Source organism: Oryzias latipes, chromosome 5 (assembly GCF_002234675.1).
Source record: "Oryzias latipes chromosome 5, ASM223467v1".
Lineage (NCBI taxonomy): Eukaryota > Metazoa > Chordata > Actinopteri > Beloniformes > Adrianichthyidae > Oryzias > Oryzias latipes.
In genome coordinates, this window is record NC_019863.2 from 30323062 (window position 1) to 30346228 (window position 23167).

At 42.4% G+C, this 23167-nt stretch overlaps 1 protein-coding gene across 4 annotated transcripts in view; it reads left to right on the forward strand.

Annotated features, from left to right (window-relative positions):
- The window catches only part of LOC101175150 (plexin-A1), a 187179-nt gene that overhangs the window by 25755 nt on the left and 138257 nt on the right, over positions 1-23167 (forward strand). For all 4 annotated transcript variants that reach the window (XM_011475605.3, XM_011475607.3, XM_011475606.3 and 1 more), the window contains exon 2: positions 10550-11990. In XM_011475605.3, the coding sequence (XP_011473907.1) occupies positions 10809-11990 (1182 nt within the window). In that variant the 5' untranslated portion in view covers positions 10550-10808. The remainder of the gene's footprint in view (positions 1-10549; positions 11991-23167) is intronic.

Consider the following 23167-nt stretch of genomic DNA (forward strand, 5'->3'; position numbering starts at 1 on the left):
GCACGTTGGGAGCTGGTGTGTGTGTGTGCTAGTGTGTGCTCCTGGACTGTCATTGCAACATGGAAAGGAAAATATGCATCAACAAAAGTGGGCTGGGTCATTTAAAGATTGGGGCTCGGGGCATACCAACCAACGCCAATGTTGTCCACCAAGACGTCGTTTTTTTCTTGATGTTTTCACACACATAAGACTTGAGGATTTAGTTGGCATGAACTGTGGAATTAGTGTTTTACTGAACAGAACTTTGCTATTTTTCTTTTAAGTTATGAATCATCCACATGCCATTGATAAGCCCAGTTAAGCAGTTCAGATTGTTCTTAGGAGTCATCAACCATTACGACTCCATTAATGAGCAAACTCTTCTGTTCAACCATCATCAATCATTGCTCTCCTGCGAGTTAAAAAACAGAAACCCTGAGTTTCAAGGGTCAATAAAGCTCATAAATGAAAGTTTCGAGGCAGACGGAGTCAGAGGGAGTTGCAGATGAGGACCTGAGAGTCTGGTAATAAGCAGCTTCAGGCTGATCAGGCTGCATTCCAGGGCAGTGAGCTCAGAAGGAGAATATAAGCAGCACTCTGGAGGACTGCACAGGCTTTGTTCTGCAAAATGAGCTGTGAACACTTTACTCACAGTTTCAGGACAGCGTCCAACTCGGAGGAACATACCATTACTAACCATTTCTCCTAACCATTACGTACGGCTTTATCCACTGAGTGAACCTCTCCTCAACTGTGGTTTTGGTTAATCAACACCTGTACGACCGGTTTGGACAACTTCAACCACAGCCCTCTCAACGCAAGCAGAGCTTTCACAATGAAGAACTCAATTAAAAGCAAAGAATCATTAGTCATGAAGACGGTTTATGTCATCAGAACGGCCTGTATGGTCAATCTAGATGTCTCTAAAGGTCGATTGTGTTTATTTAACTGTATGTGGAGTATGTTTGCACGGACGGGGCTAAGCAGATTTTAACTGAAAACAGACGTTTTCATGAAAGGTTAAAACATCTCATGATAAAGAACAGTTAAGCTGGATTTACACTGCAGGCCAAAATAACAACACGGCCAGATTTGGCCCATATTTGATTTTTGTGTTTTTTTTAAATATAACATTTAAAGCAGTTCTAGTTCGATCCATATCAGACTTTTCTTAAGGCCGTGTGACACAGCGACATACGTCATTCATAAGTGTTTCATCATTTGACGTGAATTCGGTTTTGAGCTGTTGTTTTTGGTCACTTGAGAATTGCACAGTATTATGCCTATTTTATGTAGTTACATGCAATTAGGACGCATGCTTACGTAATTTTTTGGCTTTCTAACAGACTTTTCACGCATGTACCACCGATGTATCCCTTTAATATATGTATAAGGCACATATCATGTATAGAAGTATGTAATCGACACGCAAATCACAAATGAATTGCAAGTAAACAGTACAAGATTTAATGCACGGTTCATGTTTTACGTTAATTTACATGTTCTTTGCTTAGTTTATTCGTACTTCTTCCATGTGTTTAACGTGGTTGATTTGTGATACATCTGTGTAAATTTCAAATATAGAGACCACATCTTTTCTTACCTGACCAATTTTCATCCGTGCAATAAGCCCAAAATGTACATAGTGGCTGTGACACTGCCTTAATGTAAACAGACAGTTGTATGTGTTTTACCTCGCCCTAGTGCAATAATGGCCTATGTGACGTGACACTTGGACTCGAGACCTGGACCTGATCGTACTTAAATCTCAATTCAGGGAGTTGAGTCATAAAAACTGAGACTTGAGAGGTGAACTTTCAGCATTATGTTTAATGTTTAATTATTTTTGAATAAAAATACAGACATAATCTGCCAAAAGAGCAGATTATTATTATTCCTTTTGTTTTTCATGTTGTGCATAAATGAGACAATAATACTTCCCATTCATGAAGTGATCTCTTTTTTTCTTTTTTATTAATTTGTCCACAATAACCAGGAGTTGTTTTGAAAAGATTGTAAGGTAACAGAAAGTGTTAAAAAAAATGAGGAAACTTCTTCAGTGCACGTCTGCATCTGAATTCAGAAATGTAAGCGTATGTCGCAGTCCACCATGGAAATATCGGGGTCTCGGGTTAACACCCTGTTTCTGGATGCCAGCACCTCATTTAATGGCTCATCTTGGCTGTTGTTTGCGTAAAGCCATGTCAAACACAGCAAGCTTTACCCTCATGCATCAGACAAAAGGCTAAAGCCCTGCTCGCTCCGTCATGAGCTCCTGGTGGAATGCTGAAATGCAGCCGCACCACGGGACTTCGCCATACTCACCAGGCACTCTGTGGCCTTGACCCACATTTTGCCGGCTGCTCCCACCTTTGCGCACACACTCAGACAAACGCGTGTGCACACTAACCGACACAGGATTTGCTGAAGGAAGAAAGAGCCAGTCACACAACACAGTGGAGAGATTAAGAGTAAAGCACTAATCTGGCGATGCCTGCATCTCCATGCTTATGTGTCTGGGTGCTCCTTTTGAAAATTTGGGTTGGGTTTAGCGGATTCCTGGTTGAGCTGCGCTCCATTCTGTCTTAGCAGCTGGAGCGGAGGCCTTTTTTGTTTTGTTGGGTATTTCACCCCAGACTGTGGAAACGTAGGGAGAAATCTGCTTCCGTGTTATTTTTTTTTGTTTGGGTGTCTGCATACAGCGAGTCTAAAAGACGGAGAACATGGCGGGAAAGACTTTTTTTTTTTTTTTTTTTTTTTAGCTGAGCGAAGATGGTTATTGAATGGGGATTATTGGGGTAGAAAATAAAGAGTGAGACAAATACAGTCTGTCTGCTGTTCATGGGTTATTTTAGTGACAAGGGCTGTTGCCTGGGAGCCAGCCCAGGGCGCTTGACTCTGTGTTCAGCAGCCAGATTAGACGGTGTTCACAAGCTATTCAGAGCGCCGAGATGGTGGCGTTCGCCATCCAGTACGCCACCCTGCTCAGAGGAGATTCACGACACAGTGATAAACAGACAGCCTTATACAGACAAAAATGCTAACTATGTATGTTTTTGATGAGCTGTTTTGAATCCTCAGAGGTTTGGTTACCACGCATTCCCTCTGCGCTCCTGCTCCGACGTGACCCGGGGTCACAGGTCAGATTCAGAGAGCCAGAACCGGTGTCGGTGTGGTGTGTCCGTGTGCGTGTGTGGCGTTCACAACCCACGGGTGTCTGCTGATCTGATGTGCCTCTGCATTCTCCTCATAGCAGAAACCCGTCCAGGCATTTCATCTCTTTCAGAACACAGATTACATCTGTGAGGAGCTCCTTCTCAGACGGATCCATCCAGGTCTCTGAATCCAACCAGTCAGAACCGCAGCGGTCAGCTGTTTTTTCACTCCTTTATTAGCCTTTTTTTTCCTTTTGACAAGAAACAGAAACAATTTAGTTGAATTCCAAAGATTTCAGGCTATTTTAATTAATTTGATCCATAAAGTGAATCAATGAGGGATTTTTGCACGACTTGCAGAATAATTTGCAACTTCTGTTAACTGAAAGCGGATCAGACCTGGACTTGTTTAAGAAGAAAATGAATCGATTCAAATTAATGGTCACTTACAAAAAGAAACAAAACCCAAGTATTATCCTTAAAGCCCTTTCTTGTCCTTTTTTAAGACCGTGAGGGGCTGTAAGCTAGCTGGAGAGAGTGTAAGCGGATGGAGAACTGAACGTGGGGCGGCCTTATTTTACGCAAACAACTCAGAGGTGAATTTCTGAGAAACTCCTGCCGCTCTGCAGAATCTATGTCCTTAAGAAAGACACTGTTTCATTAGATTTTGGCTGAAAACGGCTTAACCATAATTAAAAGATTGAATTGCTTTGAAAATAGATCAAAAGATGATCAGAGTAGCTCTTTAAACCAGTATAAATGTGAAAAACAGTTTTTTTTAAAGCCAAGCAAAGCAAAACTATCGATAAAAATGTTTTTGTCTTTCTTTTTTGTACCAAATGAAGCCGTCAGCATGGAAAAGGTCTCAGCTGTTGTGTCTTTGTGATATACGTCGGTTTGAAATAATAATGAGCAGCAACGTAATTAGGCTGAAGTATTATCATTAAGACTAAAAGCTTGGCTTTAAATTAAAGCGAGATGAGAGCAGCTTTCCAGGTTAACAAGAAAACCCAATTATTCAGCGAAAAGGGAGGCGAGGCGGCTTCTTCCTTTGGTTCATTTGTTGTGAACAGATGAAAACTTATTATTAGTCATTTTCATTTGTGTGCCGGGAAACAACATGTGCAACATGAGGACTTGTTGAGCAGCAACACAGCCTCACCTTTCTGTCCCTTTTCAGTTTTATTTTGCATTTAAAAAGGTTAAAAAGCTGCTATTGCTGCCATCTGCAGTCATTTTACCCCTGACACCCATTCAGGCCTCTCTTTGAAATCACATTAGGAGCATGAATTTGTGTTTTCAGCTTCTTTGTTAGCATCTGTGGGGCCAAAACAATGTGTTATCTGACCCAAAAATGAGACTCTAACACAGCAAAAAAGAAGAACTGGATAAGATGGCGCACTTCGTCTGCACTGGGTCTTTAACTGAATTCTTGTATCACACACTCCCTTTAGTGTCACAAACTGTCCTGAAGGCAGTTCCTGCTGTCACTGGACCGCTTGACTTCAAACCAAACCCAGAACAAGTTCCAAAGTTAGGGCTCTGTCTTGTTTTTGTTGGTTATTTATTTTTATTTTTTATTTTTGGCTTTTCCGTGAAATGTGATTATCTGTGTCTAAAGAGGAAGAACGTGGCACAAACCTGAATGTTTTCCAGCCTCCTGTCATTGCAGCATGTAAAGTTTAGCTCTTTAAACTAATTTGCATGACGGAAATGACGAGAGATGGAGATCTGGTTGGATGAGTCCAGCAGCGATGATGGATGAAACCCAGGAAGGAGAGAATTTCCTTTGCTGCTGGACTTCCTCACTCACAAACAGCCGGTTCACTTCCAGCGGGGCGCCGGTTTGCAGCAAGCCACCTTCAGCTGAAAGAGAGCAGGAGTCTGTCCTCCAAAACCTGATTTACCTTGGCACCAGAACAGAAGTCATAGAGGCTTTTCGTGATCTCCGAGGCTTTCCAGTCGGTTTGTTCCTCAAGCCAAGGCAGGAAGGAAACGACACTTGATACCACAATATGTAGCACAATGCTGCTTTATTGCCTTTCCTCTTGAAACATGGTCCAGAATCTGTCATGTCTGCTTGATGGTTCGAACGCGCTGCAGCAGTGTGCCTCTTGGTTTTTCCAGACTAAAGCCGATTTTTCATTGTTCTGCCTAATCTCTAAATGCTCCTTTGACATTTTTCTGACACCAAAATAAATATTAGAATTACTCTGCTTAGCAGTATTGACCTAAAGGGCCATTCTAAAAATCACTTTATCATATTCTGCCGCCATCCAACCGAATAAGGGGGGGCTTTCATAAACAAATGTCCTCGTATGTTGACAGATGGGCTTGGATAGTTTTGATAATATTCCAGTGATCCTCTGTGGAGTAGAGATTGATTTGGTTACAGTGAGAATTGAATTTCAGCGTTCTGGGAGAGCCTTGGAAGCATGCGTGCTTCACAGTTGTAGCGTCCCCTCCACCACCACCACCACCACCACCACCACCACCACCACCTCCACCCCTTTCGGCTTTCGAGTGTCTTATCTGGAAATATGTCTGGCTGGTGGGATAACCAGACTGCAAATGATGATCCTGCACCTTGCTTGCTTTCAGTGTGTCGAGCGGAGAATATTCTGGTCTGGAAGGCGGCAAAAAAAAATCCTAAATATAAAGTAGGCAACACCCTGATCCCACATAAACGGGCGTCTGACCTTTTTGTATTTTTAGATTATTCTTTCGTGTGCCGTCTGTCCGAGGATTTCTACCCATTTCCCTGTCAATCCGTCCTTCAATGTGTCAGCGGGTGGTAATCCATTCTTCTCATGTGCACATAGTGACAGATTAAGCAGACCCGGGAAGAGGATTAGGATTTCTGGATTTGGTTCTTATTTCAAACTTGACGTCCCAAAACATTGACCCCTCAGTGCTGCCACCTCTGCTCTGGCTTCTCTGCCTCCTCTTGGTTCTGTTCATTTGCTCTTCCAGGCCCCCCGTCCAGCCGTTTCCTGTTCCCCCCCTTTGGGTGGAAATTCAGTCAAAACAGAAAATAAAACTTTAACGGTTTACAGATTAGGTGCCAGTTGAATAATACACGACGTATTAACTATCAGAAGAACATTTTAATTATCGCGAGTCTTTGTTGTTTTATTGCCGGTCTTAGGCCTACAGTGGCCATGAAATATTGATGCTGCATGATTGTTCTGTGTTCTTATGATGTACTTGTGTTGATTAAAGTCAAACATGACTCGATGCTTGTTTTGTTTGTTCTGATGTAGACCTGCAGACCTCACATGACCTTCCATGTTCAATCAAAAAACCAGACTCTTCAAAGTCTAGCTTCCCCCCTTCCCCTCGCCGTTGCTAATAAGTCTGAGCAGGGAGCTTGTGGCCCACCCAGAGTATGTTTTCGTCTGCTTCCGATTAACAGTGATTTAAACAAAGAAATACTCAGAAAGGCAATTTTGAGCTTAATATTTTTATGTATGTCCTCCACCATCATAAAAATGCCATAAGAATATTCAAAAATCACTAAAAACCTGATATTTATCTGAGTGTGTCTCTAAAATGATACGTTTACACCCTATGAACCTGAATTTTCTGGAAAACCTCCTCTTTTCTTTGTTTTATTTTATTCCAGAGGAAGTTGACAAATGTTGCCGATCATTTGCTGTGTTGCGCATTTCTCGTGCTGGAAATACTTTCTTTAAAAGCAGTTTGTTAGCCTGTTGCTCTCAGTCATCTCCACACCGCCGTTGCTCCACCATCTCATTTTAATTTGCATCCTTTCCCTCCATTTCTCCCTAAATTCATGTTGCAGACTTTTATTTCCGCAGCTCCTCTCCTTTTCCTTTCATCCCAAATGTGGCCGACATGTTGTGAAGCATCTCTGCCCACGCTGTAGCCTCTTTCTCGTCTCTTTTCGTTGATCATTCCTCTCTCGACTCCTTCTCCTCCTCTTTCTTCTCTCTGTCGTTGAGTGCTGTAATTGATATGCCAGCAGCAATAAATCAGCAAAGCTTTACGCCGAGATGCGACCATTATCTGAGTGGACAGGTTTAGCCTCTTTGGAGAAGGGAGTTATCCAGCTCAATTCCAGCAGCAGCTCAGCACCTGACCGGCCTCTGGAGTTTCCAAAGCTCCTCCTCTTTCTGAGACCTTCTTCTTTTCCCCATAATGGGTTATTCCAACTCTCGGTGTCTATAGGGATGCTGCGCAGTCCTTTGAATTGATGGGGTGTGCCGTTATCAAATCCAATCAACTTGCACCCTTACAGCCAGCTGTCTCTAATGCTTTCTCCTTAAGTGATAAAGGCCTCAGCTTTCCTGCTTCGTTGATTGCTCATTCCCGAGGCTGCAGAGACCAAAATGATTGACATGTTTCCCCTTGATAGTGGCCGCAACTTTCCTCCCCAACATTTCACTTCTGCTGTGAATGAAATTGAAAAAGAAGTGGGTGATGTGGAGTAAACGTGAAGTCAAAAATGAGAGAAAACGCACAAAAGAGGCGAAAAACCTATTGTCAATATTTGGGTGTGTCTGGCAGGAGGAGTATAAAGGGTTTGGGGGCTGGGTGGGGGCATTAGTGAAGGTTTTATCAGTGCGATTCTTTCGGCCCATCCATTCTTATCCCCTCTGAAGGCCTGTTTCATTATGCCTTATTGCCTGCTAAATAGCAAGCCATCACAAACTCGAGATGCAATTTGTCCTGCAATTCACAGTCTTACACTGAGGGTTTCTGGCCTAAATGAGGAGAAACCACAACCAAGATGATGATGTATTTTTATTAAGGTTATTTCAGCTGTACCTTTTTGTTTCTTTGTTCAACAACAACTCATCAACTGGCAACATGTGTACATGATCAGTCTGTACCAATCAGAAATTAGCCTGCCAGTCAGTTTACTGTGGCGGCCAATATCTTCATCAAGCAAAAGTTAAAGGTTAGATGGGCACAAAGGATCTTTTAAGATTAAGATCAACTTTATTATTCCTGTATGGAAATTCAGTTGTAGTAGTATGGAATTACAAATCTGCCATAAACTGAAAGGGCCGTTCAGTTGTAAAATACGGGGTCGCTTGGTTAGAATTGCGCCATCACAGTTTTAAGGTTCACTCACTCAGTTTCTAAATACGCCCGCTTAGTTGTCTTTACGCCCTTTCAATTTTTGGCATTTATGTAATTCGATATAGTAGCAGCAGCATAAAAAAAATACGAAATATACCGGAAAGAAATACTCTAATAAACATGTACACACATGGCAGCCAGATGAGTTGTAGAGGCTGATGGCAGGTATGACTTCCTGTTCTATTCTTTAGCACAGCTTATGAAAACCTCAATGTTCAGAGCTACAGAGCTCGATTGGAGAAAAGGCACCAATTAAAACACCCAAATCTCCCTCTGTTCTTTAAGTTCCATCCGATCATCTTTGGATCTATCTTCAAAGTGTTCCCAGCGGTCTTCCAATGAAGATGATGCTGTTTTTAGCCAAAATCAGAAAAATGGTGTTGTTTTCTAGGACATAGTTTCTGCAGAGCGGCGGGTGTTCTATAGACATTGTGCGGGACCAATGTTGCTGAGCAACCTCCCCCTTGTTGCTGAGAGCTCGCTTTTGCACGCTTTGCCACGAGCCTACAGCCCCTCACATTCCCAACCTAACATTATTGGTGCAACAAAAACGGTGAGCAACAGTTTTGATCCAGATTCCAGCTTAGACGAGGAAAATGAAGACGTTCATGGATTTTTATTTGTCTACAAGCGGATGCTTGAATTTACAATGATATAAGTTAATCAGGGATGCAATTTTAAGCTTGAATTTCTATATGTTCTCCATCAGAAAAGCATGTCAAAAACACCATTTTCATCAAAGTGTCTCTTCGTAGATGCTCAGTCTTTTAGTCGTTTCTTTGAAAATATTAAACCGGTCTTCTTCTTTCTTCTAAATGGCTTTCTAGAAGAAAATAGGAAGAGCAAAAGTAAATGCAGAAGAGAAAAAAACGTTCTTTCTCATCATATTATTTATCATCTCTGTTTCTGTTTCCATTATTCATGCTTCTAACGTTCCACCCCTCTCTCCTTTTTCTACACCTTTCTGTTTTGTCCCTCCTCTGAGTGCAAATGGCCTGAAGACGCCTCTTCAGCAGACACTTTCATAGTCAGTGAGAGATTGAAATGTACAGTCCTGGAGAGGGCTCGGTCTTGTTTAGCATAACCCCCCTATACAGCAAAAGTAATGTCCTGGTATTCCAAAGGCATGATTGGCCTGTCAGGTTAGCGGCGTGCGGCTCGGAAACCCTTCCTCTCATTGTCTTTGTGCTGATGATAAAACTTCGCCTGAATCACCTTCCTGTCTTTTTCCTTTCCCTGTAAACATTTCTTCCTTGTGATCTATTGTACGTCTGTCCATTAAAACATCACGTTTCTAATTGAGTTGTAAAATGCTTTATGCGGTTTTGTCAACAGCTTATAAATAATTGAGGCCAAAGTCATTTTCCGTCATTTTCCTGCTGTGTTTCTGTCAGATGTTGGCTATATATGGGGGGGGAACCACTACGAGGGAGTAAAAAAGGCTCACACCACGAAAAAACTGAAACTTCTGATGTATGACTGCATTAATAAAAGAAAACGGAACCGAGTTTGGTTTAAGGGAATGTTCTGAAATCCTCTCGTCTATTTGCTTCAACATATTCAGTCAACATCCAGGTGATGATGCATTGGGGGTAGAAGTATTTTGGGGTATGGTGCAGTTCTAGTACGTTCTTTTTTCATGACGTCTTAGGTGGCCGTTCAATCCTCAGGGGAACTGCTAGGCACACCCCCCTTAGGATGCAGTCGCTTCTCTCTCTACAACCATCCACGGACCAAAAACCCAATGTGGCGGGTGAGCCCGTCACATGGGTGGATGTGACGGGGGCTTTGGATCTCTCTGACGCTTGCCGGTCTTTTTTAACTGCATGGAGTAATTGCAGTAAGGGGTTAGCTCATGAGGACATTGAGCATTGTTAATGTTCACAGTGACATAAAAGCCTTCAAGCAAACCTGCGTATAAATTGATCTCTGCCATTGCCACAGTGGCCCCTGGCAGCTTTTGCAGAGCATACCTCCACGGAAACCATTGCTGCAAATGATGAAATATGAAGTAAATCAATGCTGTGAGTCCATAACTCATTCCTAGGCTGGAATGATGTTTACAGAGCCTTTTAACAACTGGCAGTGCCTCCCCGACGTGGTTGCCCATAAGTCAGTGCTGACAGATATTTGCCTTACAGATTTGGTTTTGTAGTGTTTTTATATTTTACTCAGGCAAATGTCAGCTCGGAACTTTTGCTTTTGACTGAGCAGTTTTTAGACCTTAGGCCTCTCTGCTGCTTGATGCATAATCCGAGTGCTTTTTTGGTGCTAACATGCATTTTTTCCCCCCTTTTGCCTTGCAGGACTCCCAGCTCGTGCCTCTGAGGATGCCGTTCCCGACGACTGCTCACAGCGCTGCAACCGGGACAAGAGATCAATAGCTTTTTTTTCCCCCTCTCCCCTGTCCTTCTCTGTCTCTGATCCTGTCCTCCTTTATTCTTTCATAGGAGAGCAGAATAAAAGCACATCGTGAGTTGATTTTGGAACTCAGGCTTTGCTCCTCCTCCTCCTTTTCCTCCCCCCCACCCCTTCCCCCAAGCCTTGCCCCTGGACAGCTCAGATATGTTTCCTTCTGTTCGGTCAGCGGCTTTCCCGGGCCAGAGGAACTTGTTGCTCCTCCTGGGGCTTTTACTCATCGTGTGCTCATCTATATCTGGAGGCAAACCTCCAGCTTTTAAAAGGTTTGCTCCCGCCAACTGTTTGCTCACACATCTGGTCATCCACAACAAGACTGGAGAGGTCTATGTGGGAGCTGTCAACCGGATTTTCAAGCTGTCCAGCAACCTGACGGAACTCAGAAGTCACATGACTGGCCCAGTGGTGGATGATGAGAAATGCTACCCTCCACCCAGTGTCCAGTCCTGCCCTTATCAACTGTCCCAGACTCCTAATGTGAACAAGCTTCTTCTTATAGACTACTCACAGAACCGCCTCATCGCCTGTGGCAGCACCTCGCAAGGAATCTGTCAGTTCCTGCGTCTCAATGACCTCTTCAAGCTCGGCGAGCCTCACCACCGAAAGGAGCACTATCTTTCCAGCGTGGCTGAGTCTGGGACCATGTCAGGCGTGATCATAAGCTCCCCCCAAAATCCCGTTAGCAAGCTTTTCATAGGAACCCCCGTTGATGGCAAATCCGAGTACTTCCCTACGCTGTCCAGCCGCAAACTGATGGAGAATGAAGAAAATGCAGACATGTTTAGCTTCGTCTATCAGGACGAGTTTGTTTCCTCCCAGCTAAAGATCCCGTCAGACACCCTTTCGAAGTTCCCCACTTTCGACATCTATTACATTTACAGCTTTAGCAGCGAACAGTTTGTGTATTACCTCACCCTGCAGTTAGATACCCAGCTGTCCTCCCCGGATGCCACCGGAGAGCAGTTCTTCACCTCCAAAATTGTCCGCCTCTGTGTGGATGACCCAAAGTTTTACTCCTACGTTGAGTTCCCTATTGGTTGCACTAAGGGCGGCACGGAGTACCGTCTGGTGCAGGACGCCTTCTTGGCGCGACCTGGCCGGCAGTTGGCCAACTCTTTGGGGATTTCCGAAAACGAAGACATCCTCTTCACCATCTTCTCTCAGGGTCAAAAGAATCGGGCCAAACCACCCAAAGAGTCGGCGCTGTGTCTGTTCACTCTAAAGAAGATAAAGCAGAAGATCAAAGAAAGGATTCAGTCGTGTTACAGAGGAGGCGGGAAGCTCTCCTTACCCTGGCTGCTGAACAAGGAGCTCATCTGCATCAACTCGGTAAGAAAACATTGGGGGGTTTAATTCAGAACTTCTTATCTTGCTTGAAAAGTTTTTTTTTTAAAGAAAAAGCCCATATAGTCCAAAAATATGCTATGCTCTTGACATAACCAAATTCATCTTAAGCTTCATGTCATATTTGTTAAAAGAGCCCTGCTGGTTAGAAACAGTTTCAAAAATGAAATGGCCTCTGCCTCTTTCCCCATATAACAACTTTTTTCCCTTATATTTCTAACCCTATATGTGTATTATATTTGAAACACGCATTTATGAGGCCAACCTTTCATTATATGAAACTTGGTCCACATTTTCTGCCCTGTAGTTCATCATCAATCCACTAGAGGCAGTAGAAGGGCTTTCCTGCTCATTTTTAAACGGGCTGTTTCTATTAAACCTTAAAAGCAATTGTGGCAAAATCCGGGTAACTTTAAGGTGATTGTTATTCATTTTTTAAAATAACTAATTGTTGTAATTGAATAATGCTAAATTTGCTGATATTAGTCCTTTAAATCATGTTAAAAATGTGTGGATCAGATTTGAGACAGTGGTTAAATAAAAAAACTTTTTTCCTGAACACTCATGTCAATATTGTCACATCTTAAACTAACATTGTTGTGATCAAAAACTTACCAAATCACCCAATGGATCATAATTGATGCTATTTGTCTCTCATAAATAAATGTTTCGCAAAATATTTGCTATGAATTCCATCAAAGGGTTTACAAAACATATTCATTCCATAAAAATGTGAATTTTCTGTCAGTTCTTTGGTGTAGTAGCTGTACAGGGTTTATTTTGTGGACGTAATTAACACACACAAACACACAGCTTGAGCATTGCACAGCAGTTAGATTTTTTCCAAGCGATCCACAGACTTGTTTGCATTACAAAGGACAGACATGCATACACAAAACTCACGCTGGAGACCTCAAAGCAGACAAATGCTGTAATTCTCAGCCTCCTGTGGTTCAGTTGCGAGTTGCTTTTAGTCTTCCCGATGGCTCGTCTCCGTGACCACAAGCTCTTTAAAAGCACCCATCCATCCCTTCCATCTTAAGATAGTTTAATTATATGACCTGTTTTAAAGCTTTCTCTTTAAATGTCAGTGGACACGTTTTTTAATGGCAGATGTCTTTATGGCGCACATATAAGGAAAACATTCACCCGCTGCACCTAATGGAGTGTGATAGTTGGGGAAGGAAAGTGCTTCTACTCTTTGTTGGTCTTCATTAGCTTGAGTGCACAGGTGTGTTTTGTGTGATAAGTGAGGCGAGCGCCCGAAGAGCTCCATCTTTCCCCCCTTTTCTTCTTCTCTTGTGCCACCTTATGTGCCGCTGTGTCAGCAGTTGTCTTTATTCTCCTCGGCGCCCATCACTTCAGCTTCAGCTTCAGGGCCTAAAAGCACACAGTCCCATTTATTTCAGCCAAATCTTTGTGAATCCTGGATATTTGTGCAGAGAGCCGTTAAGAGTCACGGCGTGCCGCTGTGCCTTCCTGTTCTGTAAGAAGATAAGTGTTTTATTCTGTCGGTTCACTTAAAGCCGTCATGACAGCCAGATGAGTCGATCTGGGTCGAGTATGAACCGCTGTTTATTTTATTGGCTTTTGATAAGACTCTTAACTAGATTTAGTGGTTTGCATTCAACTTAACGTTTTCTTGCCAAGATGCCCTCACTTGTTGGTGCAGGAAAACTACAAGTGTCTGCAATAATCTTCTTTTTCGCTGTCGGTGTAGAGAGCCTTAATCAAACTGTAGAGAGCCAACAGCTTCTACAACATTGAGGCTCAATCCAAATGGAATTCTCCTAATTAACTTTAATGCATTTGCCTTTCCAATCAGATAGTTTTCATTTAGAAATATCTAGTTTCATTCCATTCCTGCATTTTTTTCCTTTATTGGGACGTGTTTGAAATCTGATCTTCAACTCTCTGATTTGATCACGTTTACCCAAACATTTTCTTCCAGTAGGTTTCCATTCTGCCACTTTTTTGTGCTTTACGAGAAAAAACAAAGATTTTTCCTAAAGAATCTGTCAGAAACTTTACTTTCATACAGACCTTCATGAGCGATGACGTAGCATCTTAACTACAAGCGGCATGGCTGACCCCGTAACAGCAGCAAGGCCCGGAGGGTCAGCCTCAGGTTAACGATGTCAGCTCTGCTGCCCCCAAAATCTGACCTGGTGTCGGTTGTCCCACTCTGAGCTCCAGCTCAGCCTGTGGCCCCGTGGGATCTCCAATCTGAAGTTGTTTTTCTGAGCCAGACAGCTGTGCAAAACAACTGAACCTGACAAGTAACACGAAAACCCCCCGACCGCACTAAGGGGATCCGTGCATCTTCTGGAGGGTTCTTTAGGCTTTGACTGTTGACACATTTAGATAAAAAACATTTGGTACCAAAGCATTTCATGTGAATCCTCTTTAAAGGAGATGATGTTTCAAACATCAAAATATCTGTAGTGTCAAATTAAATGCAAACTGATGGAAATGACTTGATAGAAATGGATGGGTGCAGAAATTAGGATGTAAAACGGTTTAGAAAAGCCTAAACTCTTAACAAGACATGCTGGGTTGACAGTTGATCAAGAAAAATCTATGTTTAAAAAGAAATTAAACGTACAGCTTGTTTTCACTTAGAAGGAAAAGAAAAGTTTGAAATGAAAATGTCTTTTTTAGCTGATAATGTTTGGGAAAAATTAAGCCAAGAATGTTTCTTTAAAAAAAATCAAATGATAAATGGATGATCTTTAAACTTAAAAAAGAAAAGTATGCTTTCCAGCCATCCATCCATCCATTCATCCATCCACTCCGCGTGTGTTTGATATAATTGTAGCCAAACCCCAACCAAACTTTACGTACGTCATTGAAATGCGGCCCCAGCTCTGTGGGAGGCGCTCCTGTGAGGGTGGATATGTTTGGGTGACCCCGCCATGCCGCGGGGAAAGGGCAGGGTGGGTGGTGGGCCGGCTTGGACAGCTGTTAGCCACACAGGCATGATGATGGATGAGAAGGTGGAGCTCAGGTTGGTGTTGGATGGTAATGAGCGGCTGGTTTTGGTTTTTAGAAGCGGATCCGTAATGAAACCCATTTTCCTCCACTAACCTGAGACACAAACACACTCATAGCACATTGGCTCTGATTGCATGCTATGATGTGCTGCCTGTGTGTCTCTGAGCTTTATTAGTAAACCGTTGACCTTCTACACCATTTGAGAGCAGATCAATACAAAGCATTTCCACAGAAGGAGAATGAGAGGGGGGGGCGGGGGGGGGGGCTTCCAAGCTAGGGCTGACAGAAGGAGATGGCTGGAAAGACTGGAGATGGTGTACAGAGGAGGGAGGTGAATCAAGAGAGAGGTATAGAGGTGAGAACATGAAGAGATGCACAACTTGCAGGAAGTAAGTATGGGAAAGAAAGGTGGAGAATAAAAGGTGCGAGACGTGGGTGGATATAAAAAAACAAGAGGGAGTCATAAGCAGAGGAAGAGTTGGAAGCCAAAGCAACATGCAGGCGAGAGTACAGGAATTCAAGGGGATGTTGTTGAGAAGAGGAAGACCGAGTGAGAGCAAAAACAAGTGTGTGCCAAGGAGGACGCCTGAAGGAAAAGAGAGCTGCAGATTAAAAACAGACAGAAAGCAGGAAACTTCAGCTTCATGAAGAACACTTGACATTACCGTCACATGGATCAACCGTGTCCAAGTTCAGATGCTCTCCCAAATCTTTGGCCACATTTGGACTGAAGAGATCAGTCCAGTGTGTGCACTTAGAATAGCTGGGGGAATACGAGAGAAAAACAAGAGAAGAGTGAAAACATGAAACAGACTGGGAGAATTTTTTAGTGCAGGGGGAGAAGGGAAATGAAAAACAGTCAAGAAGGGAGCAGCAAGCCTTTGACATCCACTATGTGCTGGAAGGAGAGGTGGTGATTCAGCGGCCGAGAGGAGAGCCGGCTGAGAGGAAGAGTGATGGGCTCAGAAATCTTTTCAGTGCCACGGCCAAGAACAGCTTGAGAAAGGGCTGCATGACGGAAAGAGGGAGGGGGCGACGGGAGGAGAGGACAGCGTGATTGAACGTTGACTGCCGCACAAATAATATCAGTGTCCGTCACCTGGCCATTGCACTGTCCGCCTCAGCTGTGTGTCTGTATGTCATGTCAGGTTGGAAATGGTGTGTCTTTTGCCCCCTCTGGAAGGGGTTGCAGGTCCACTGCAGTAATGGGAACGCCTGGGGAAGTAGTGAAGGTTGTTGGAGGTTTAAACCGTAAAAAAGAGGCCCAAAAACAGATTAAAACTCCTCTTCTGCAGGGTTTTATTTAGGGTAGTTGTCTAACCTGAAAATCAACCAACACCCTTTAAAGCCTTAGCCACATACAGTTCTGCAGGTTTTTGGGTTGTAGGATTGGTTGGTTTTGACCTTACCAGATAAAATATGCTGTTTACTTCTATCTATTTTATGTGCCTCAACAGTCCACAAAGCAAAGCCTAAAGATGCAAGAGGCTTAAATGTTGGGTGTGACCTATAAACATTATGATTTATTCATTTCCAACAAAGCTTAAAAACGTTGCACTATAAATGACACAAATCAATCCCACTGGCCGTCTGCTCTTGTCTTTTTGGAGCTTCTTGTTGGTACACTTGGTCGAAGATGTGCTGTTCTCCATTTATTCTGTTTTCAGGTCTTTTGCCAGTTCTTCCGGTGTCACATCGCCAAAGAAGTCGAATGTATTTCCTTTATCAGCCAATTGAAAGCCATTGAAAACTGGCATTTTTCATTGGTTCTAAAAGACATTTACCAAAATGACTGATTTAAAAGGTAAACATGTTTAGTATAGATTAGCTGAAGATGGTCTTTAATTAACATTTGGCAATTTTTGTTATTGGTCAGGGAAATAAAAATCATCCGTGAGAGTAACGTTTTAATACAAGTTGTCATAACCCCATGCCTCACATCTGTTTTAAGGCTTAACAATATGAGCTCATGTCAAGCCAACAATGCATGCACCGCTGAATTGTTTTGATGAATAGCCCCTCGTCAACTGGTACATTCCTGGTTCTCATGGGAAGCCGCTTTGGCGCTTCTCTGTTTGACTCAAAAAGCAGCGCAGGATGTCACACTGCTTTCTCTTGATTACAAGATGGATGAGAAAGTGTTGAACTTTGTCACGAGCCAATGCATCAATCAGGCAATCAATCACAGCAAAAAGAGTCACTCCAAAGTTGTCATCTGTAACGGCGGCATTGACCTGCTGTTGTCTGGCCTCCTGTGTCGATCAAGAGACCCAGAGCTCAACCTGAAATCAATACAGAAGTCAGGACTTTTTGTTTTCAATACTTCATTTAAAAACTTCAAATAAGATCTCCTAATTCTGCTTATGAAAGAGAAGTTTACATGAATATTATCTGACATTTTTAAAACCTTTCTTCCTTAACCCATTGTCATTCTATAATGGCAGTGCACTTCTACTTAATTCTACTGCTAAAGATGTAGATCTTCAGCTTGCTTGATGTTTTACAATACAAAATCATTTCAGTTTGTTGGGCTAAAAGCAAACAATTTTAAAACTGTAGATTGTTTTTTGCTGTTCTGATTTTATCGCTGGTGTTTTAAATTTGTGGTTGGATCCCTGTTTGACTAACCTGAGTTCTTAGACAGAGTTCTTAATCAATCAAATGGATTATTATTATTAACATAAAAATAATTCCCAGGTTTGAACCAATAAATACAGTTTTTAAAGTAGATTTATTCATTATTAGCTTTTCAACATGCGCCTGTTACATGTGAACTGAGAGATTTTATGCATCTTTGAGGAAATAAGTACAAATATGATTCAGGATTTAGCTGATCAACCGCGTTACACAGAGTGAATGGACTCTGAGGGCAGCTCCAGACCTGATTAAATCCATCAATAAGGCTATCATGTAATGAATGTAACACACGCGTGTGGCCTTTGTAAAACACCATCTCATTTCTGTGGACTTAATCTAAAAGGATGTGGCGGCAAATGTGTTTAAGTAATTAAACCTGATTAATTGAGCCAGAGTTGATGAACAGAGTTAATTGACAGTCTAAATGAGCTGAGCAAAGAGACGATGATTGGGCGCCACGCTTTAAAAGTTATTCATACTAATGAGTTTGTGTCCGCCAATATTATATTTCACTTCCAAAAAAGGAAGTGATCCATTTACGTATTGGAATTTGTCTTTCTGTGTGAAACGGTGCCATCGCACTCAAATAGGACTCTCTTCCTTTTCTTACAGAACAATGGAGAACCTCCGGAAATATCCGCATGCAGGCAGTTTGAGCTGCCGATTCTCTTTTGTTGTGACCTTTTTCTCTCTGAGGAGTGTTTAGCTACATAAATCAGCAGCTATTGCAGCGCTTTAACGATACTAATTGCCAGTGTGATTATGTATTGATCAGTACTGTGGGCAGTGGGTTCCATGCATCATTAGCGCGTTTGCGCCCATATGTTAAAAGTCTTGGTTTGGCTGAAAGTTTCTCTTTAAAGCTCACATCTGTTTACATCGTTGATGGAAATTGGCGTCGTTTAAAGCCCTCAGAAAAACCGGCGATTGCAGCTCACTGAGCAGCTCGGTTAGAGCAGGTCAAAGGTGAAGGGCTTTGCTTGCCACTGCTAGTAGGCCTATACTTCCAAACAACGACTAACTTATTTGTGTTTCTTTAGGGGTGTGTATATTTCCCCCATGCAGTGTGTAATATATCAGTTGTGGTCTAAACATGTGGCGACAGCTTATGGTACGGCCCCTCTGAAAGGGGGCTGTCTTCTTGAGGTTTTACCAGCTGTTTGGACTTTACCCAACATTCAAATTTCTACATGAATGTAGAAAAGATGCAGTCATTTCTGTCTTAAAGTTGCTAATCTGTGAGGATCAAATTGTAAGGAACAGCTTTAGGAATTTTGTTATATGATTAAAAGGTCCCTGCCTTAACTTTTTCCACTCTGTTCAGACACTAAAAGAACATGTGTGGGGTTCTGGCCACACAGCAATGAACATGACCATCATTCTGACTTTTTTTTTTTTCCTTCTCAATATTACATGAAGTAGAAACCATGTTTTCTCTGGTGGCACAGATGTCACAGTTGGTTACGCCTGCAGAGAGCATTACAGGGACACAAACAACAGTGCAGCTATGGCGACCATCAAATGCAGGAGGCTACAGTGACGCACTAAAAAAAGACAAACTTCTCCTTTTGCTTGGAGCCAAACACAGCAGGGGGCTGCTGCATTAGTCTGTAGATTTTTGAAGAAATCTGATTTTCAGACAAGATCTTTCTCTGCAGCTCTGTAATATCTCCTCTGCTTTCTTTATCTTCATGTTCCTTTTTTTTTTTTTGCAATCTCTTGTGTGAACCACAAAAGCCTGTTTAGAACGAATTGGTTCATTTTGTTGATGTTAATTTCACAAAAAAAGAACTTTAAGATTGAAAACACAGGTCTTTGATGCATATCCAGACAAGCATAGCTTCTCTGCCATAGTTGGCTACATGAGTCCTGCAGAAAAACATGTTACCTATTGAAAGCTTCCCGGAGTATTAGCATAAATAGATGTCTTGTGTTTGTCATGTTTACTTTCACAACTGCAGTCAACCACACCATGAATGTGCCTTTACATAAGCCTGTATAGTATTCTGCTTCCTTGTGTTTATTTATACCGAGTGCTGGTGACTGTTTACAGATCCCACTTGAGGTTATTGTGCCAGTCATATTTTTTTCTGACGCAGAGCGTTAAAAAATAGCAATCATAGGGGAGCGATTATTCAACAATTTCCTTCGGCGCAGGCCAGGCAGTGCTTATCTGCGCTCAGTTACCGGCATTGTTTACTGAGATGTGTGTTTGGTGCCACACCGATGACTGCACCGCTGCGTCTTTCAGTAGAAAAAAGGGTGAATCATCGCCACATGTGACTTTGAAGTTTTTGCAGGGACTCATTCGGGGCTTGTGCATGTGCACCTCACATCCTCTGTCTGCAGCTTTCAGGTCAATCTGGTAGATGTCAAATGACTGGTTGGTGAAACTGAATACTGAAAATCAGTATCAGCAAAGAGTTCTTGTGTGGTAATGTGAAAGAATGAGGCTTTTTATGCAACAGTACTGCACTACTAAGTGCTTTAGATTTAAGTAGGAGAAGTTGAGTGTTTTCTACATTGAATTTGCATTAAATTTAGAGAAAAAAACTGTTGAGAAGTAATCTCTCTACTAGTTGAATCGTTGAGGACTTGGACCGTTCATTTTAGCGTCGGCTGAAGGGTTTAGGTACTGATCTAAATGTGTTGTAACAGGTCTAAAGCGAGGAATGGGTCTGTTTTTCAGCATCACTCAGTAAGAAAAGGCCTCCGAGTTTTGCAGCGTTACACTGGTGATAGAAAGCCATGCTTACATTTTGATTCTGGTGTTTTTAACATAATACCACTGGAAACACTGAAAATCGATCAAAAGATGATTGTTAAAGAAGATGTTTTTAAACAACAAAATGAATTGTGGTGATTTTGACCCAAAGATTACTCATAAAGATGCCTGAAGAAAGATTTCATTTTAAGGAATCAAAAAAGTCAGGCTAGACACGTTGTTCGTAACACGTTTGTAGTTTTTGCTGCTGGTTTGTATCATCACTGTGTCATCAGCGTACAATGAAATTAACATCATACCTGTAGGACAAATGGGATGAATGATTAGTCCAAAGCCCTGTGGTACAAGTATGTGAACAGTGTAAACGCAAACAAAATGAAATCTGTTGAAGAAGTATAATCTAAAACCGTAAAAGATTAGTTTGAAAAACGAACACAAATGCAGCAAATCAAAACAAGAATCGTCCTCTTGTGCCTCCCAGGACCCGACTGCCAGCGTCTGCGGATGGATGTTGGCCTGCGCTCTTTCATCCCGGGCTCTGTGAAAAGCCTGCCGAGCTTTAAACACTTTCTCCAGCCAGAAATAATTTTTCCACACTCAATATTTGCCCTGACTCTCGTGGGAATCTTTTAGTGCATTAACTTAGAATGTTGCCCCTGAAAAATGTTTTCCAACCTCAAGGGAAACTCCTTTTTATTCCATGCTGATTTGTGCTGTTAAGGCTCCAGACGAACAGGAAAGCTTTAGCACCTTTGCCCCGCTGGGCTCCAGAGAGACCCATATAGACTGCTAATGTGCGATTGTTAATGTGTGGATTGATGCTGTAAGTTTTGACACTTTTTTTTTCTCAGTTTGGAAACTGTCCAGCGTTTTCGACCGTTTCCCATCTTCAAAGCTGGCGGATCAACCCTTTCAGCTGGTCTCCCTCAGGCTCTGACCGTGCAGGGCTGACTCTTGTGCTCTGAGGTTGTTATGAGAAGATGACAGGCGTGATTTCGGTCCTTGTAGCTGAATGGACACGTTCACAGAACCCAAACTATAGGTTCCACTTTCTGACTGCCTCTGTTTGTGCGGTTGTCATAGTGCGTTTTCTGTCAGTCGCCTTTGTGTCGAGGTGCAGATTTTCCCCTCCAGCTATTGGACGCTTCAGAAGAAAGTTGTTTGAGGTAATGGCTTTAAAAGCTGTGGTTGTGTCTGTCACCTCCCTGATCAGGTGTGAACAGAGACTTCCACTAAAATGTTGCTTTTAGCATTTGACATGACAGGGAAAAAAAAACAGGAGGGTCACCGTGTCGGCATGAGACGATAGCTGCTGCTTTAGGAAAACAAGAAGCTCAGAGAGGGTCGCAGAACCTACTGGGCTGTGGAGGCAGAGGGAGGCTTACGGAGGCCGGAAAAAAGCAGTGCAGACTGAAGCTAACCCTGTTGCCGGAGCTGCTGAAAGCAGACGGTGAAAAGGATGAGGTGGTGGAAAAAAGGCAAAATAGCATTTTATTGACGTGTGCTGAGCTGCAGGCAATTTAGGTGGATCAAGAGGGAGAGGCTGTGAGGGAGAGGGTGTTATCTTTTCTCCTGTGTGGATCAATCAGATGATGTAGTGATAAGTCTGTGGATTACACTGCTATTTACACACTCCCCAAGTGTAAGTGTGCATCAACGAGCAAATGTGTTTTTCTGCCTCTGTAGCACATTGACGTCCATTAGTTTGACTTTTCTTTTTTGCATTTGTTGCCTTTCAGCAACAATTCTGGAGAGGCAGCGACTAAAGGGAATTAGTTGTGGTGTTCATTTAAAGACCCACTCCTTTAAAAAAAAATCATGTTTTTAGTGTTTTTAACATGTTCCTGTAGCATTTTTAAGATGTTGGAGGAGATATTTAAAGGAAAATTAAGCTTTAAATTGGATTTGAATCAGAAGCAGGCGAAAAAAATGCTGTTATGAGCTTATGTTGGGCGAGCCACAAGTTTCCTGCTCCACTCCATTCTGATGAATGCACGGTCAGACAAATAGATCCTTTTGGGTTTCTGTTTTCCTCGTCTGAGCTGGAATCTGGCCCAAAACCTTACTGCCAGATAGCTCCAACATTGCTTTTGCACCGGTAATGTTAGCTTGGGGGTGTGGGGGCTGTGAGCTAGTGGGAGAGAGTGTAAGCAGATGGATGATGGGAAGTTGGGAAATGCGCCAACTGTCCTGCCTACAACTTAAAGGTGAATTTTTAATGAACCATTGCTCTGCAGGAACTATGTCCTAGAAAACAACAAGTTTTTAGATTTTGGCCTAAATCAACATAATCATAATTAATAGACTTTAAAAATAGTTCAAATATAAAAAAACTGATAGGGCATCAGGTGGGACTTTAACCAACTCAGATTTTATTTGTTCCCTAGTCAAGGTTTGTGTGTGTTTTTTTAAATCTACGTAGATATCAAGATAGAATATGGAAAGCACAAAAAACTCAGTTATTCATCAATGTTGCTGTCATTAATTGAATAATAGAGCAATAATAATTTAACACTAATCATACCCTAAAGAATCCATGCAAAAAAGGCGAACTGTGTTAGTTTAACACAGCCCTCCTCATCAAAAAGGCCTTCATTCATTCATTGTGGTACTTGAACCCTTCTTCATTGATTAGACACTGAGTGAGTGTGTATGGTGACTGGTTAAGGGATCATCTGGGTCAGTGAATTGCCTCGGGTGACGGGCCCCTCGTGACTCTGGAATGCTCTGGATATTGTCACATGGTGGCCGGCATTACTGCCGTGTCACCACAGTGACCTGGCACTCCAAAGTGAAGAGCCCTAGC